This window comes from Sus scrofa, chromosome 3 (assembly GCF_000003025.6).
Source record: "Sus scrofa isolate TJ Tabasco breed Duroc chromosome 3, Sscrofa11.1, whole genome shotgun sequence".
Taxonomy (NCBI): domain Eukaryota; kingdom Metazoa; phylum Chordata; class Mammalia; order Artiodactyla; family Suidae; genus Sus; species Sus scrofa.
Window position 1 is genome coordinate 26,403,479 of NC_010445.4, and position 16,937 is coordinate 26,420,415.

The 16,937-nt window shown below is 51.3% G+C and overlaps 1 protein-coding gene across 1 annotated transcript; it reads left to right on the forward strand.

Moving 5' to 3' along the window:
- On the forward strand, positions 382-8,130 carry ITPRIPL2 (inositol 1,4,5-trisphosphate receptor interacting protein like 2). The gene is made up of 2 exons (XM_021086544.1): positions 382-3,156; positions 5,449-8,130. Exon 1 carries the CDS (start codon positions 1,158-1,160, stop codon positions 2,754-2,756), a length of 1,599 nt encoding a protein of 532 aa, XP_020942203.1. The 5' UTR covers positions 382-1,157; the 3' UTR covers positions 2,757-3,156; positions 5,449-8,130.

Here is a 16,937-nt window from a genome sequence, read left to right on the forward strand (position 1 = left end):
TAGGCCAACGATCAGGGTAGCTGCTGAATCCTTAACCCACTGAGTGAAGGCAGGGATGGAATCCATGTTCCCATGGAGACTAGTCGGGTTCTTTACCTCTGAGCCACGACGGGAACTCCTGTCTTTTTCCCCCTTTTTAAAAAAGCCTCTAAGCTTTAAGAACGGCAGAAACTGCCTATTTTGCCAACTGCTATTTCCCGGGCACCTAATCTCCTAGTCTCAGTAGCTATTGGTTTGAATAAAAGACAGCAGCGCACTGGCAGGGGCTGTTCCCTTCCAAGGCCTGCCACGCCACCAACACCACGCCACCACGACTTGCTGGGGGCGGGAGGCAGGATGGAGGGAGGGGGAGTGGTTGGGGGGAAGGAGGTGGGGGGAGGCGGAGCCGGGGTTGGACAGTCTGGTTGTGCGCTCTTTTTTTCCCCTCCTTTCAACTTCCCGGTGTAACTTTGATTACAACTCCAGAAGCTCCCCTGACCAGGCCATCAGCCTCCAATGAGAGCCTGCCTACTTCGGCCTTAGGGTAGGCAGGAGAGGGGTGGCCCGCGGGAGGCTGGTTGGAAGCAAGTCCTGAAGTCGCTCCCGCCGCCCTCCCCGCCCTAAGTCCCTCCTCGCTTTAAGGCGGAGGCCGGGAGGGGGCCGACCCCGCCCGCCGGCTCGGCGCGCGGCTCCGGACTCCGGCATTTCCTCCCCGCTAGCTGGCGCGGCCTCGCCTTCCCTCGGAAGAGGAAACTCCCGGGTCGAGTAACGGGAACCAGCTCAGAGCGGAGCGGCGGGGGACCCCGGGGGCCCAGCGGCGCCGGGAGGGCGGCCCGGGATCGGAGGCGAGCGCGGCGGGACCAGAAGCTGGCCGCGGGCGGCGCGCCGGGGCGCGGGGCGGGGAGCGCCGCCGGGCCGGACGCCGCGCGCAGCCGGAGCAGGGCGCGGCCGGGAGCCGGGGCGTGTAGAGAGGGCCGCAGCTGGAAGGAACGCTTGAGCTGGGACAAGAGGCCGAGCTGGAGGGTGGCTTTCCCCCGCCCTGCGACGGGAGCGCCGCCGCGGAGACGAAGGAGACCCGGACGGCGGGGCTGCCCGGGCGCTGCGCGCATGCTGGGCTGGGGGCGCTGCCCGGGCTCGCGCCCTGGGCTGCTCGGCAGTCGCTGCCCCGGACGCCCGGCATGTCGGTGCACTACACCCTCAATCTGCGCGTCTTCTGGCCCTTGGTGACCGGCCTGTGCACCGCCCTCGTGTGCCTCTACCATGTCCTGCGAGGAAGCGGGGGCGCCCGGGCCGAGCCCCCCGACAGCGCGGACGGCGGCTTCCCTCTGCTCAAGGTGGCAGTCCTGCTCCTCCTCGGCTACATCCTCCTGCGCTGTCGCCACGCTGTCCGGCAGCGCTTCCTGCCTGGATCTCCCCGCCTGGGGGGCCACTCGGCCTTTTCTCCTGGACACTTCGGAGAGCCCAGCCTCGACATCTTGCTGGAGAGTTACTATGAGCACGAGGTGCGCCTGTCGCCGCACGTGCTGGGCCACAGCAAGGCACACGTGAGCCGGATCGTGGGCGAGCTGGTGCGGGCTGGCCGCGCCCGGGGGTCCCCAGGCCCCATCCCAGGGGGAGCGCTGGCCTTGGCCTTCCGTGGAGACTTCATTCAGGTGGGCAGCGCCTACGAGCAGCATAAAATTCGCCGGCCCGACAGCTTCGACGTGCTGGTGCCGCTGCGCCTCCCGCCCTTGGTGGCGCTGGAACCTCGGAGCCTGGGCGCGGAGCCCGAGCTGGCCCCAGCGGTCCACGGCTGCTTCGTGTGCGCGCTCAAGGCACCGCCGGGAGCCTCCGGGGGCCAATGGCTTCGGGACTGCAAACCCTTCGCAGACGGCTTCTGTGTGGATGTGCGCGGGCGGCGCCACCTCTCGGCCACGCTGGTGCTGCGCTGGTTCCAGTCGCATCTGCAGCGCTCCCTGGCCACCGTGCGCTATAGCCTAGAGGGGCGATGTCGGGTCACCCTGACCCCGGGCAGCCTGGAGCAGCCTCCCACCCTACACATCCTGCCCTGCCGCACCGATTATGGCTGCTGCCGCCTTTCCATGGCCGTGCGTCTTATCCCTGCCGTCCATTTGGGCGACAACGTCTTCCTGGTGGCACCACCGCCGCCACCCTCGCCAGTTGGGCCGATTTCAGAGCTCCCTGGAGGCCTGCGCGCGGATGCACTGTGGGGCGTGAACACAGCGCGCCAGGAGCAGAAGCTGCTGAGCTGGCTGCAGGAAAGGGCCCCTCCAGGTGCCTGCTACCTCAAGTGCCTGCAGTTGCTTAAAGCTCTGAGAGACCTGGGCGCCCGCGGGCTGGACCCGACGGCCGCCATCCAGTGGGGACGTATCTTGTCCTCATATGTGCTCAAGACGGTGCTGCTGGCGGTGCTGCTGCGCGAGGGGGTTCCTGCCCGAGCCTGGGACGAGGTGCACCTGGGCGAGCGCTTGGAAGAGCTAGTAAAATTCCTTAGGGACTGCCTGCTGCGACGCCGTACGCTCTTCCACTGCGTCCTGGGCCCTGGCGGGGCGGCCGCGGAGGTTGGCCCACTGCCCAAGGTATTGCGTGAAGCAGCCCCGGTTGACCTCCTGGCCGCTTTCGACAGACATGCCAGGGAAGTCGCAGCAGCACGGTTGCTGTCCACGTGGCGAAGGCTGCCCCAGCTTCTCCGGGCCTATGGTGGTCCCCGATACCTTGCCAGGTGCCCCCCACCCCGGAGTCAGCGCACCCAGGGGTTCCCAGAAGATGAACCATAATCCCTGACAGCGCCCCCACCTGGCCTGGTGCTCCCAAAGCCTGACCCACCAGGTGGGAATGGGGATGGCAATGAAGCCAGTTTAAGGCAAGGAAGATGGCCTGCAGAAGGTACTGGAACATTCAGAGGGTGACTTTTGGTGGCTTCAGCATCACCCCTCGCTCCACAGTCTGGTAGAGTTATGGCATCTTCTCTAGATCCACCAAAGTGTCTTGGGCAAGCTACACAAAGATCCAGCGTCAGCAGCTAAGAGTTGGTCCAGATGTTGGTTTGTGTGGGATGATTCTGTAGAAAGATCCAGCTTTTAGGGAAGTAAGAACTAGCTGCTGGAACAGTTCCCTCACCCTCGGGCTCCCCAGTTGAAAGAGGCTAATGTGGGGTTTTTTGGACACAACTATTTGGTAGGTCCTGAATTCCTGATTGCCTTTTAAAAAATCTGAATCCTTATCTACAACTGCAATCGAAGTTCTGTTCTAGGGACTAATGTTCCAGAAACATGGTTTCCCAGGGTTCAAGTTAATATTACTGTATTTTGTAAAGGTGCCATCACGGGTGTTTGACAGGACGGTGAAGAATTAAGTCGGGTATTGAGAGGCAGTCAGGAGTTGGTTAGGGAAACGTCCAGAGCAAATGGCACTTTATTTTGATCAGTTCTTATGGTAAATTGCTAGCTCCAAGTGCTGCATCTGAAAGGGAGGCCCGTTGCATTTACTGTTAAGAAATGTGCAGTCTTTGTGTGTGTGTGTGTGTGTGTGTGTGTGTGTGTGTGTGTCTTTTATGGCTGCACCTGTGGCATAGGGAGGTTCCCAGGCTAGGGGTCGAATTGGAGCTACAGCTGCCGGCTTACACCACAGCCACAGCAACTCGGGATCCGAGCCGCATCTGTGACCTACACCACAGCTCACGGCAACACCGGATCCTTAACCCACTGAGTGGGGCCAGGGCTCGAACCAGAAACCTCATGCTTTCTAGTTGGATTCATTTCCGCTGCACCATGACGGGAACTCCGAAATTTGCAGTCTTGAAGAGCTGGCTTCCCTGAGGGCACAGGCTGAGATGTGCACCAGTCAGCACCCATTCGTTGAACGCCTGCTGTGCGCCAGGCGCGGTTGCAGAGTGGCAGCAGAACACATGTTCCAGGCAACACCGGTGAGGGCCTAAAACGTGTTGGGTCTCGAGAAAGTTGTATTTCCCTCTTTGCCCAGCGAGGTGTCTCGCCAGGGCTTGTTGCTGGCTGGAGACAGAAACTTTTTTTTAAAAGTCTTTTTAGCAAGCTCCTTTGCACGGAGATCTCTTTCTGAGTTTAATGAGATCATGAAAGGGAAATGCCTGCCCTGGTGCCGGGCTTGCCTTTGAGCTCTCAGCCCTTGCTCAGCGATCCTTCCTGCTTGGGAACTTTGGCTCCCGTGGCCCAGGTGGCCTTTAAGTGGCCCCAAGGCCAGCTTTGAGGAGCGGTCGGTTCAGCCCAGGTCTTGCAAAGCCTTTAACTTAACATTCGGTGTCTTGGGCTTCATGCTGGAAGATCCGTTGTTTTCCATCTGTTGGCAGAGGAGAAAGACAGCAGAGGAGGGCAAGTGAGGGGGAGATGGGGAGAGACAGCCCTTGTCCGCTCTCTGTTCTTTCTGCTCTTTGGGCATAAATAGCACCAGGCTGAGTGAGTGTATTTTGCAGCTAGCCCATCCTGCAACTCCTGCTTCCCTCGCAGATTTCAGCTCTCAGTGGCATCAGTCGGCTTTTCAGTTGACGTGTGGAATGGTCCATCATCTGCCGTATAGAAAATGCAGCCAGTCCCAGGGATGTACTTTAGGATTTTTTTTTTTTTTAACAGAGACTCTTAAAAGTGGGACTTGGGAAGGACTAGGAACCGTGAGGACGTGGGTTGGATCCCTGGCCTGGCTCAGTGGGTTAATGATCTGGCGTTGCTGTGGCTGTGGTGTAGGCTGACAGCAGTAGCTCCGATTAGACCCCTAGGCTGGGAACCTCCATATGCCACGGGTGTGGCCCGAAAAAAAAAAGCAAAAACAAAACCAAAAAAAAGTAGAACTTGGAAGACAGAAGGAGCCACGTGACTAGGGCCTTGTTTCATTTCTGAGCTGTTTTGAGGGAACTCTTGAAACTTCCTTTCTTTAGGGGAACCACCTGGCCACTGTGGGGAAATCATTGTGAATAAATGATTTATAGGGAAACCTCATCAGAGCTGCAGAGATTTCTCAGGTCCTTTGCAACCTTGGACTCTAAAGACAACCGTTGCAAATGTTGTGCTGTCTCTTTGAGGTTGTTTGGGGACCATTTCCTCTTGATACCACAGTCATTCCTAACTTTTGAGGTCAGTGTTAGGTCAAAAGGTACTGCATTTAGGCGAGGGATGGGTCCACCAGTTTCCTGCAAAGACATAAACTGCACAGTGTTTTTTAAACTTACGTTTTAAAATAAATGCCGAAAATAAGTAGATCTTTATATAAATATATATTTATAATGTTTCCATACTCAGCTACAATTTCCCCTGTGGTTGGAGGGGAGAAAGCAAAGCTATTGGAGGGAGTATAAAGCTTTAAAAGCTGAATTTTCCAGATATTTTTAGGTGAGTTGATAGAGGTTTTTTTTTTTTTTTTAAATTAGAATAGCATTTTGAAGTTTGAATCTGGGAATATACTATTCTTGTAGTTTCTTTGTTCTTTTTTTTTTTTTTTTAGGTTAATTACCCAAAGCCTCATCCATCCTCAAGATTTTCAAACTTTATTTTTTTTTTTGTAAATGAATGGGCATTGTGTTTATGGATTTTAAAAATACAATTGTTTTATTTAAATGCCATGCTGAGCAGTTGTTCTCTGTTCATGGTAACCAAAACCTGAAGCGATTTCGATCAGTTTTGATCACTATTTAGTTATCCAAAACATGTACTGTGTACAAATGAAATAATATGGCATATTAGCCAGGTTTCATGGTTGCCCAAGGCATTTAATGGAAGCTCAGTTTTGTATTTTATTAAGGCTCCAGCATATGCTTGATCTGAAATGTGTACATTTTTGGTGTATACTTGGTACTAGAGATTCCTGTATGCAAATATCCTCATATATAAGAAGGCTCAACATTGTTCGTGCTTTGAAAAAAAAAAAAAAAAGATGAATTGTCCAGCCAGCGCCCAAAGGAAACGTTGTTTTTTGGGAAGATGACTCAGCCACTTTGCCTTGAGACACCCTTCAGTAACCCCCGCTGGACCAGTCTTGGGAGGCATCCTGGAATGCTCGTGGGCTGAGACAAGGAGATGTTTTTCTGCAAAATGAAACTGAAGCGGGAAGAAGGGAGAGTGTCAGCAAACCAAGAGAAATCTGAAGATTTCAGGAAGGAGGACTCAGATGGGTGTGAAAGGAAGAGATGAAAGTAGGGGAGGTGAGGTGGAAATTGTAGGGTGCGAGAGAGGTTTGGGTGAGGAAGTACATTTTTAGATATGTGCTGTTTCCAACCAGGGGTCGCAAACTCAGCAGCCTGCAGAAGGAGGTTGGGAGGTAAATGGGGGGGGGGTGATGGGGAGGGAGCCGTGTTCAGGGGGTCCCCCTGGTTTGGCTCCATGCAGGGAAAAGGGTAGGGTGGGAAATTTTTTTTTAAATCAGGATTTTTTTTTTTTTTTAAAGGACACGCTCTCATTTTTCAACCACATAATTTAAAAATATCCAAAACCCATGTGGGCCAAAAATATATATATATATGGTTAAACCTGGGGGCCACCAGTTTGCGACCCCTGCCTTCCACAGTTAAGCCCTCCAGTATGTATCAGGTTATGTTTATTCTTATGGATATGAGGTTCTTAGTATGGGGGGGTGATATGTCGAGTCTTTATTTTCAGAGTTAAAGCTTTATTGTAGAAACAAACCCCCTCAAATTAACATGGCCACAGATAACCCTGGACTCACAATTCCCAGAAGCAGTCTCCATCCTGGAGCTTTAGGAGTCAGATCTTACATCAAACCCCTGGGGACCAGTTCTTGGCATTTCCTTCCTGGTGCAGTTGGGGCTAAAGTCCTAGACTCTGTCCCGGGTTTGCAGATGAGTAATCAGGAAGGATTGCAGAATAACTGGTTTCTTCTTTATTTGCATTTTATTCTTATTTTTCGATTGATTATTATTTTTTAAGCAGTTCCTTAGCAATGATAGCAGGTGGCCGTGAACACCAGAAAAGCAGTGCTGGTTCTCCGGGCCAAGTTTCTTATGCTGGTTCCTAGCCCCACTGCCAAAAGCACTGTTTTTGTCTTTGGTTGGTATGTTTGTGCTTTTTTTGTTTTTGTCCTTTAGGGCCACACCTGCACCATTTGGAAGTTCCCAGGCTAGGGGTCGAATCCGAGCCACAGCCACAGCAGTGCGGGATCCAAGCTGTGTCTGTGACCTACACCACAGCTCATGGCAACGCTGGATCCTCAACCCACTGAGTGAGGCCAGGGATCCAACCAGCATCCTCATGGGTACTCATCAGGTTCATTACCACTAAGCCACAACGGGAACTCCAAGAGCATTGTTCTAATCAAATATTTCCATCCCTTTCTGACTCCGTGGCTCCCACCAAAATGAACATCCTCACATTCTGAAGGAATTAAATAAACAGCCTCCAAAATGTCTCCTTTAACTTCATGGAGTTAAGTCACTTTTTCTGTAAAATGTGGCTTTTGACCTTGACAATGACTTACCCTGTCCACACAGAGGAAGAGTATTATCCCTCCGCCAAGTGATGGGAAAAATGGGGGAAAAAGTTCAGTGTTATCATTTGTGGCGTTTGTTAATTTTTAAAAAATTGCATGTCTTCCTTAGACACTACGGTTTATTTTATTTTATTTTATTTTTTACACCTACATAGCACATGATTTGGTGGCGATAAAGCACGTATACGTTGGGAGTGGACAGAGATATGTGCGATCCTTTATACAGAGAGAATAGACTAAAACGTGCAGCTAAGTTAGATATAACCCAGTTTTGGAAGTATCAGACATTCAGGAATATTTTTTAGCACCTTTTGCTTTAAAAAAAAAAAAAAGTGCCTTGATTCAGTCACTTGACTTTAAAACATTCCTCTTAGTTTATTGTTATTTTTAGGATGTATTCTGACCCCAACCTGTGTCATAGGATGCAGCCAGTCGGCTGCGATCATAGCATGTGTTCTGTTCCAATAATGGACACCAAAGAAGTAATCAGATGGGATTTAGCTGCTACCGTCGTGTGATTGAAAGGCGTCTTAATCACACCAGGTGTCCATGGCCCAGACAGTCGAGGCCTGCCATTTGTTTTCTATTTCAGGTCGGAGTAAATTTGCACTTTTTAATCATATGGGTCATTGGGGGACCTTGTTCTTTCATCCTTTGCTTTATTAATAAAGGAACTTATGGGAACCTTGGGACTGGACATCTTCCTGGAGGGCGGCCTGGCGCTCCCCTGGCTCATGCGTCCTTAAACCAGCTCACCTGCTGTCAGCACTTGGGTGAAGGGGAGTCTTTTTTTTTTTTTCACGCAGCAAAGCTAGGACCATTGTCCGGAATTGGCAGTGTACATATATGGGTGGGAAAGGATGCCAGTTCAAGCTCTGTAGGCAGCCTGGGGTCCTGCCTGCTAGTTGTGTTTTGTTTTGTTTTGTTTTTTTCTTTCTTCTTTTTATGGCTACTCCTTTGGCATATGGAGGTTAGGGGTCAAATCGGAGGTGCAGCTGCTGGCCACAGCCACAGTCATGCCAGATCCAAGCTGTGTCTGCAGCCTACATGGCAGCTCACGGCCATGCCAGATTTTTTAAGTCACTGAACAAGGCCAGGGATTAAACCTGCCTCCTCATGGATACTAGCCCGGTTCTTAACCCACTGAGCCACAACGGGAACTCCCTTCTCATCTTTTTCTTACCTACCTCGAAGATGCTGGTCCCCCCGCCCCTCCTCTCTACCTCCCACCTCCATCCTGCTCCGCCCTCCGCTCCCACACGCCACCCAACACAACTCAAGTCTTGGCCTGTGGGTAACTTATAGCTCAAGCATTTTGCCAAGAAATCTCTTAGGCCCCCAGGGCCCTCTCCAAATGGTAAACATTTGCTAATATGAAAAACCACCAGGCTTCGTGAGAGACTCAGTCTTGGAGACCAGGTAGGACTCTTCAAAGCCTGGGAATCAAGTGCAAGTGCAGGGAAACCTGCCGCCACTGGCTCAGGAAACAGTGGTTGTAGAACACTTGCCTAGGGGAAAGGTGTGGTAGGGTGTGTTTCCTTTCGTTTTCAATAATTAGTTCTTTTTTTTTTTTCCAGTATGGTTGACTTTTTTTTTTTTTTTTTCTTCTTACTGCCACACCTGCAGCATATGGAAGTTGCTGCAGCAACTTATGTGGCTTATGGCCTGTGGCTAGGGGTCAGATCAGAGCTGCAGCTGAGGGCCACAGCCACAGCCACAGCAACATGGGCTCTGAGCTGCATCGGCGACCTACGCCATCACTCACGGCAACGCTGGATCCTTAACCCACTGAGCAAGGCCAAGGATCGAACTTGAGTCCTTGTGGATACTAGTCGGGTTCTTTACCCTTGAGCCACAAAGGGAACTCAAAAATTAGTTCTTGGGTGGCTACAGTCCCCAGGAGTCGAGGACACACAGAGGTGACCGAAACAGATGAGGTTGGTTTCTCTCATGAGCTCACAAACTGCCCTGAGAGGCAGGCAATTGAAGAAGTCATTTCTGGAGCTCTCTTGTGGCCCCTGGGGTTAAGGATCTGGTGCTGTCATTGCAGTGGCATGGGTTGATGCCAGATTCTTAACCCACTGACCCCAGCAGGAATGCCCTCACCTACCCACTCTTAAACTGGAAGGGTTTTATGATTTTCTTTAGTCAGTAGAATGTGGCAGGAGGGGCATTGTGCTATTTCCTGGCCTAACCTGTCTGCTTCCAATCGTTCCCTTGGAAGCCTGCGTGAGCGAGTGGCTGACCTGGTGGAGGATAAGGGACCACGTGGCCCTGCTGCCACACCTGGGAGCCACCTTCGGGACGTAACCCAGACCAGCTCCACTTCCCCTTCTCCCCCACAACCAACCAGACAACAGAATAATCAAAACACTTGAGTGAGTCCAGGGTCCAGCCAAGACCAGCCGAACCTGGCCCAGATCAGCAGGCCCACCCAGCTGGCCCTGAGACTCTGAGCAATAATGAACATTTACTATTTTAAACCACTGAGTTTAACACTAGAGGTAGTTTGTAGCTCAGTAACAGCTAACTGATTTGGATGCTGTTTAAAACCAATGTGCATTGGAGTTCCCATCGTGGCTCGGTGATTAATGAATCCGATTAGGAACCATGAGGTTGCGGGTTCGATCCCTGTCCTCGCTCAGGTTCAGGATCCAGGGTGGCGGTGAGCTCTGGTGTAGGTCGCAGATGTGGCTTGGATCCCACGTTGCTGTGGCTGTGGTGTAGGCTGGTGGCTACAGCTCCGATTAGACCCCTAGCCTGGGAACCTCTATATGCCGGGGGCTCGGCCCTAGAAAAGGCAAAAAGACAAATAATAATAATACCAATGTGGCGTAGAGAGGCTGCTGGTGGAGTAAACCCAGGCAGTCCTCGTCTTCTGTGCATTTGACTTTCAGATGCTCAGACTTGAGACAAACACTGTATGGACACCGCCATGCACCTTCCACAGTGAACCGAGATTTCTGCCATCAGCTGAAGCGTAGTGGGTGTTGGCTGAATTGCAGCACTGTTGCCATCGTTTCTGGGTGTGTTTCCCCAGCTGCTTGACTGTGTTCCTGTGTTTGCCCTTATCTTGTAAAGTCAAGGGGAAGCTGGCCCATGAAAAGTGTTGATTCAGCTGACAACCTGCCGCGGGTCTCAAAGGTAATCCAAGTGGGACACTGACCATTTCCTGCCTGTACTCTTCTGGGCACGCCCAGCAGCTTCCCTGGACATTAGTTTCCTCCTTTGCAAAGTGAGGTTTATGATCTCTCTTTTTATAGGATTAGTGGGAGAATCAAAGAGTAATGTATGTGGAATTGAGAAGCATGATCCAGGGAGTTCCCTTTGTGGCTCAGCAGTTAACCGAGGATCCATGAGGATATGGGTTAAGGATCCAGCATTGCCATGAGCTGTGGTGTAGGTTGCAGACGTGGCTCGGATCCCTCGTTCCTGTGGCTGTGGCATAGGCCAGCAGCTGCAGCTCCGATTCCACCCCAAGCCTGGGAACTTCCGTGTGCCGTGGGTGTGGCCCTAAAAAGCAAAAAAAAAAAAAAAAGAGAGAGAGAGAGAGCGAGCGAGAGAAACACTGATCAAATGCTAGCTGTGGTCTCTTAGAAGTGGTACCCCAGCATCTCTGGAACAACAGGAAGATGAATCCGTATCTTAGCGGGGGTTGGGGGCGGCACCCTCAGGCACTCTACCCAGCGCCTCCTCATCGCTGAGGTCCCTTTCCGACAGGACTGTAAGTCTGCATGTGTGACTATTTGTTGTAAATGTTCCCCAAAAGGAGGACTTCTCTTTTTCTGTCTTCTGATCTGTGTCATCTTCTAAGCTTTCTCCCCACTGCATTTCTCCAATGAAATTTGCTCTTTCCTGCTTGAGTCCTGGCGGAAAGCTCAGGCTAATGGTTCTCAGACTTAGCCCTATCCGTCTACACGAGGGGCTTCCTAAAATTATCCATGCTCGGGACTCCACCCAGGCAGCCCAGGCGTGGGTACTGCTTACAGCTCCGTGGATGATTCTAGAAGGCAGCCAGGGGTATGAACCACTTGGTATGAATCACTTGGCCTCCCTGGAACCTCTCAGTGGAGAAGCTGGGCTCTGCCCACCAGGCGTGGTGGTACCACCAGCTGGTGTGTGTGACGTATGCTTCTAGGACCAAACTCCTCAGCTGGGACATACAAGGCAAAATATTACTAAGCAGTCACAGGATTTAATCCCATCAGCACTTCCCCTTTGCTATAACCCAAGGGATATGAACACAGTTTAAAAAAATTGGGGGTGGGGGAGGGAGTTCCCATCGTGGCTCAGTGGTTAACGAACCCAACTAGGAACCATGAGGTGCAGGTTGGATCCCCGGCCTCGCTCAGTGGGTTAAGGATACGGCGTTAGCGTGAGCTGTGGGGTAGATTGCAGACACGGCTCAGATCCCGCATGGCTATAGCTGTGGTGTAGGCTGGCAGCTACAGCTTCAATTTGACCCCTTGCCTGAGAACCTCCATATGCCACGGGTGCGGCCCTCAGAGGACAAAAAAAAAATGGGGGGGGGGGACCTGTGGCACGCAGAAATTCCCAGGCCAGGGATTGAACCCATGCTGTAGCAGTGACCTGAGCAGTAACTAGTCAGATCCTTAACCACTAGGCCACCAGGGAACTCCTAAAATTTTTTTTAATTAAAAAAAAAAATCATCAGAGCCACCCTGCAAACTTCTCAGCAAAGCCTCTATATTCAGAGGGATAGTTCCCTCGTTCTTTTCACTTTCTGTCCTGGAGAGAAAGTACATCATATACTATGTTCACAAACTGCTGGCTCGTTTCATGAATATTCAGTGATTTTGCCCACGCTTTGTCTTTGTCTCCCCTCCCCCCACTGCTATCTTAGAGGCAGTGATTCTGAACCAGCACTTAAAAAAAAAAAAAAAAAAAATTACAGAGTTCCAGTCGTGGCTCAGTGGTTAAACGAATCCGACTAGGAAGCATAAGGTTGGGGGTTCAATCCCTGGCCTTGCTCAGCGGGTTAAGGATCCGGCATTGCCGTGAGGTGTGGTGTAGGTTGCAGACGTGGCTCAGATCCCACGTTGCTGTGGCTGTGGTGTAGGCCGATGGCTACAGCTCTGATTTGACCCCTAGTCTAGGAACCTCCATGTGCTGTGGGAGCAGCCCAAGAAAAGGCAAAACAAAACAAAAAACCTTACAGTCCATCAAGTCACCTTCTAATGAAGCCAGGGGAGTTCCTGGGCTACCGGTTGAATGGGAGCTACTACAGGCCTACACCACAGCTACGGCAACACTGGATCCGAGCCACATCTTCGAACTAGGCTGCAGCTTGTGGCAACGCTGGATCCTTAACCCACTGAATGAAGCCAGGGACGGAACCTGCATCCTCACGGAGACTAGTTGCATTCTTAACACACTAAGCCACAAGGGGAACTTCTGATTTCATTTTGATAATGTTTGACAGCTGCCTATTGGATTCATTTCTGCTGGGCCACAACAGGAACTGCAATTGACTCTTTTTCGTTTGATAAATACCTGATTTCCAAAACACTCTACTTAATAGATACCTCCCCTTTCCAAGTCTTCCAAATGCATTCGGGCATCCTCTCACTAAACCCAGACCCAGACACCTGCCAGGAAGTCTGAGGCCTTCTAACATGTGGCAGAGACACTTGGGCTGCTTGCTGAGTATCCCTGAGGAACCCGGTATCTCCCAGCGCCCCTGCTGTTAGAGAGGAAGTAACCGGTTCTGACCAGTGGTCAGGGAGCAATGGGGACTGGTCATGATCCTGCCGAGGCAAACGCCACACATGATAAAGGCAGCAGCACGAGGTAGAGTTGAGTCATTGCAAAGAGAACAGCTGCCCTTGCCAGTCCTCTGATTCACACCGGCCTTTGCAAGAGTGAGAAATCCACCCTTCCTGCAGTGGAAGGTTGGGGTTCTTTGTTTCAGCGGCATAACCCAGCTTGACCTAACTAATACAGGAAAACCCTGAAGAAGATGCCTGTCCTGACCCAGTTTTGGAAGACCCTACTGAAAGCCCCCCACATTCATGCATTGATTAAAAATGGAGAGAAGGGGAGCTCCCCTTATAGCGCAGCAGAAACGAATCTGACTAGGATCCATGAGGACGCAGGTTCGATCCCAGGCCTTGCTCAGTGGGTTAAGGGTCTGGCGTTGCAATGAGCTGTGATGTAGGTTGCAGACATGGCTCGGATCCTGCATTGCTGTGGCTGTAGTGTAGGCCGGTGGCTACAGCTCTGATTTGACCCCTAGCCTAGGAACCTCCCTATGCCACAGGCGTGGCCCTGAAAAGCAAAAAATAAATAAATAAATAAATAATGAAAAAAATTGAAATGGACAGGGGGTAAAACACCTATAATCCAATTTTTAAAAATCTGGGAGTTTCCATTGTGGCACAGGAGGTTAAGAATCCCACTGCAGTGGCTTTAGTTGCTGACAAGGTGAGGTTTGGATTCCTGGCCTGGCACAGTGGGTTCAAGGATCCAGCATTGCTGCACCTGCAATGTTGGTCGAAGCTGAGGCTCAGATTCAATCCCTGGCTGGGGTACTTCCATATGCTGTGAATGCAGCTATTAAAAAAAAAAAATCTGAAGAAAAAAAAATGGAGAGAAGATGTTGTTCTCTGGGGCCCCAGAAAATTCCAAATTATGACGTGCTCCATCACCCGTCACTCCTCCCGTGCCTACTGCACGCCAGGCCCCGCGCTGGCCCGGGGACAGAGTGGTTAGCAAAACAGACACCATCTCACTTGGCTGCCAATGGAGGAGACAGACACTGATGCACTAAGCATGCCCATGAGTGCTACAGAACTCATTAAGGCAGAAGCTTTGAAGGAAAGAAATAGGTTCCGTGACACTGTAGATTAGGAGTTTAAGGCAGCCCCAAGGGATCTGAGAAGGCTGGCTGGGGAATCCTGGAGTCCAGCACGTGACCCTCTGGGGTCTGTCTCAGAGGGTCACCTTGCAGGGCGTTTACTGTGGGTGAGCCAATCTCCTTGCCAAAGGCTTGATGCACACCAGCCATCCTCGTTTGCTCATCGCAACAAGTCCTGGTGCGAATACCACTCCCATTTGACAGATGAGGAAGCTGAGACTCAGCAAGATGAGACCGCCTGCCCCAGTGCCCTGGGGAAGGTAAGTCCAGACAGGGATTTGAACCCACATATAGTGTCTCCCAAGCAAACACTTGATACGTTTCCCGGCCCTTGCAAAATGAGCCAAGGAGGTTAGTCATGCAGGAAGTAGCGGGTCAGGATCCCCACGGTTGGAGATCAAAACGAAACCAGCAGGCAGATGTTTACAAGTTGCCTGGAAAAACCACCCACTGCAGGGGGGCGGGATGGGGGGTGGGGGACAGCTTTCTCCCCATCCCCCCAAACCCCGCCTTAAAAGCTCTGGGGTTCCTTTTTCATTTTTAGCGAGTCTTCCCCCACCCCCAGGGGGCTGACTTCATCTTCCGTTCAGCAGACAGGAAGGCGTGGGCTGGGCCCTCCAGTAGCCCAGCCACTTGGGATGGCTTCTCTCCAAACCCCACCCAGATGAAAATGATGGGACACTCCAGCTTCTCTCGATTTTCTCCCATCCTCCCCTTTCTCCTCAGAAGAGCAGCAGGAAGCCTTGGGGCAACTGTGTTGAAATGTTGGCTGATTACGGGCTTATTGCTTTGTTTTTACAGAAGAACTAAATTCTGCACATATTTCTGCTCATCCAGACCCACGCTACCCATATAGACACTAGTATACACAATGCATGCACAGTCATACATGCTCTTGAACTCACACACGTACACTGAGAGCTAATGCTTTTATCGCGTGTACTGTGTTCCAGGCAGCTTTCAAGGTCTGGGCAAACAACTGCCAACTCCAACCTGCTGTTTGTTTGTGTAAATAAAGTTTTATTGGAACACTGCCACCTTCATCACTGTCTGTGGCTGCTTTTGCACTCTGATGGCAGCACTGCATAGTTTTGACAGTGACCAGAAGGCCCCTGAACCTAAAATCTTTACTACCTGGCCATTCACAGGAAAAATTTGCTGACCGCATGTCCTAAGTGCTTAAAAACTCTGTGAAGGATCGGTTATCTATTGCTGCATAACTAACCACCTGAAAACAGTGGCTTAAAGATAACCACAAATTTTTTTTTTTTTTTTTTTTTGGTCTTTTTAGGGCTGCACCTGTGGTACATGGAGGTTCCCAGGTTAGGGGTTGAATTGGAGCTGCAGTTGCAGGCCTACACCACAGCCACAGCAATGCTAGATCTGAGCCGAGTCTGCGACCACAGCTCACAGCAATGCCGGATCCTTAACCCACTGATCAAGGCCAGGGATTGAACCTGTGTCCTCGTGGATGCTAGTCACGTTCGTTAACCCCTGAGCCACAACGGGAACTCTATAACATTCACTATTATTATCTCTTATGAATCTCTGCATTAAGTGATCTCTGCTGGCAGTTATGTTATGGAACTGAGCTCAGGTTTACGTACCTGCTGCACAGCAGAGCTAATTGACTGATGACACTGGGTTGTGGTGAAGTAAAGTGCAGCATTTATTGCTGGACACCAAGCAAGGAGAATGAGCAGCTCATGTGCAAAGACCCTAATTCCCTGATGGCTTTCAGACAAGCTTTTGTTTTGTTTTTAAATTTCTATTTATTTTTCTTTTTTGGCCACCCCAGGCATATGAAGTTTCCGGGTCAGGGATCAGATCCAAGCAGCCATTGTGACTTATGCCTCAGCCACAGCAATGCCAGATCCTTAACCCACTGTGCTGGGCTGGGGATGGAACCTGTGTCCTGGTGCTACAGAGAGGCTGCAGATCCTGTTGTGCCATAGCAGGAGCTTCCAGACAAGGGTTTTTAAAGGCAACAGTAGGGGTGAGGATTGCAAAGTGCGTGATCAGCTCGAGGTCATTTTCTTGATGTTGGTGGTGAGATAAGAGGGGGATGTTTCTGGAATCTCAATCATCAACCTTCTGGTTCCAACCAGTCTGGGGTCTGCATGCTTGTGGTCAGCCTGTAGTCACCATCCTCCACTGAGTTGAGAAGGGTGTCTTAGTTTCTGCAAAACAACTCAAAGATATGCATCAGATTGTTATCTGTACCCCTTCAGGAGGAACCAGGAGTCTTCTGCTTGTAATGTTCTCACATCTGTTTGAGCCTGCTCTTTGGAACTTGGGGAAGGCCTAGGGGACTAAAGATTTTTCTACAAAGGAGAAGTGGGGATGGGGAGGGGCTTGTACCTCATAGGGCCCCACAGGTTCCTGCTTGGTTTCCATTCTGCTCCTTGTGATGCAGGACCATCCAGGAGGGCTTGCTCCCTGGGGGGCCCTTGGTGCTGCATGGGCTGTGAGCTAGGATGGCACTAGACTGGCATGCCTCTGTTTCCCTCCATGTGGCCTCACCCTCTGGCTCTAGCTTCTCATGGCCTGGCCACTGGATTCCAAGGGGAATGGGCCACTTGTGGGAGGACACAACTGCACACCTCATAAAGCC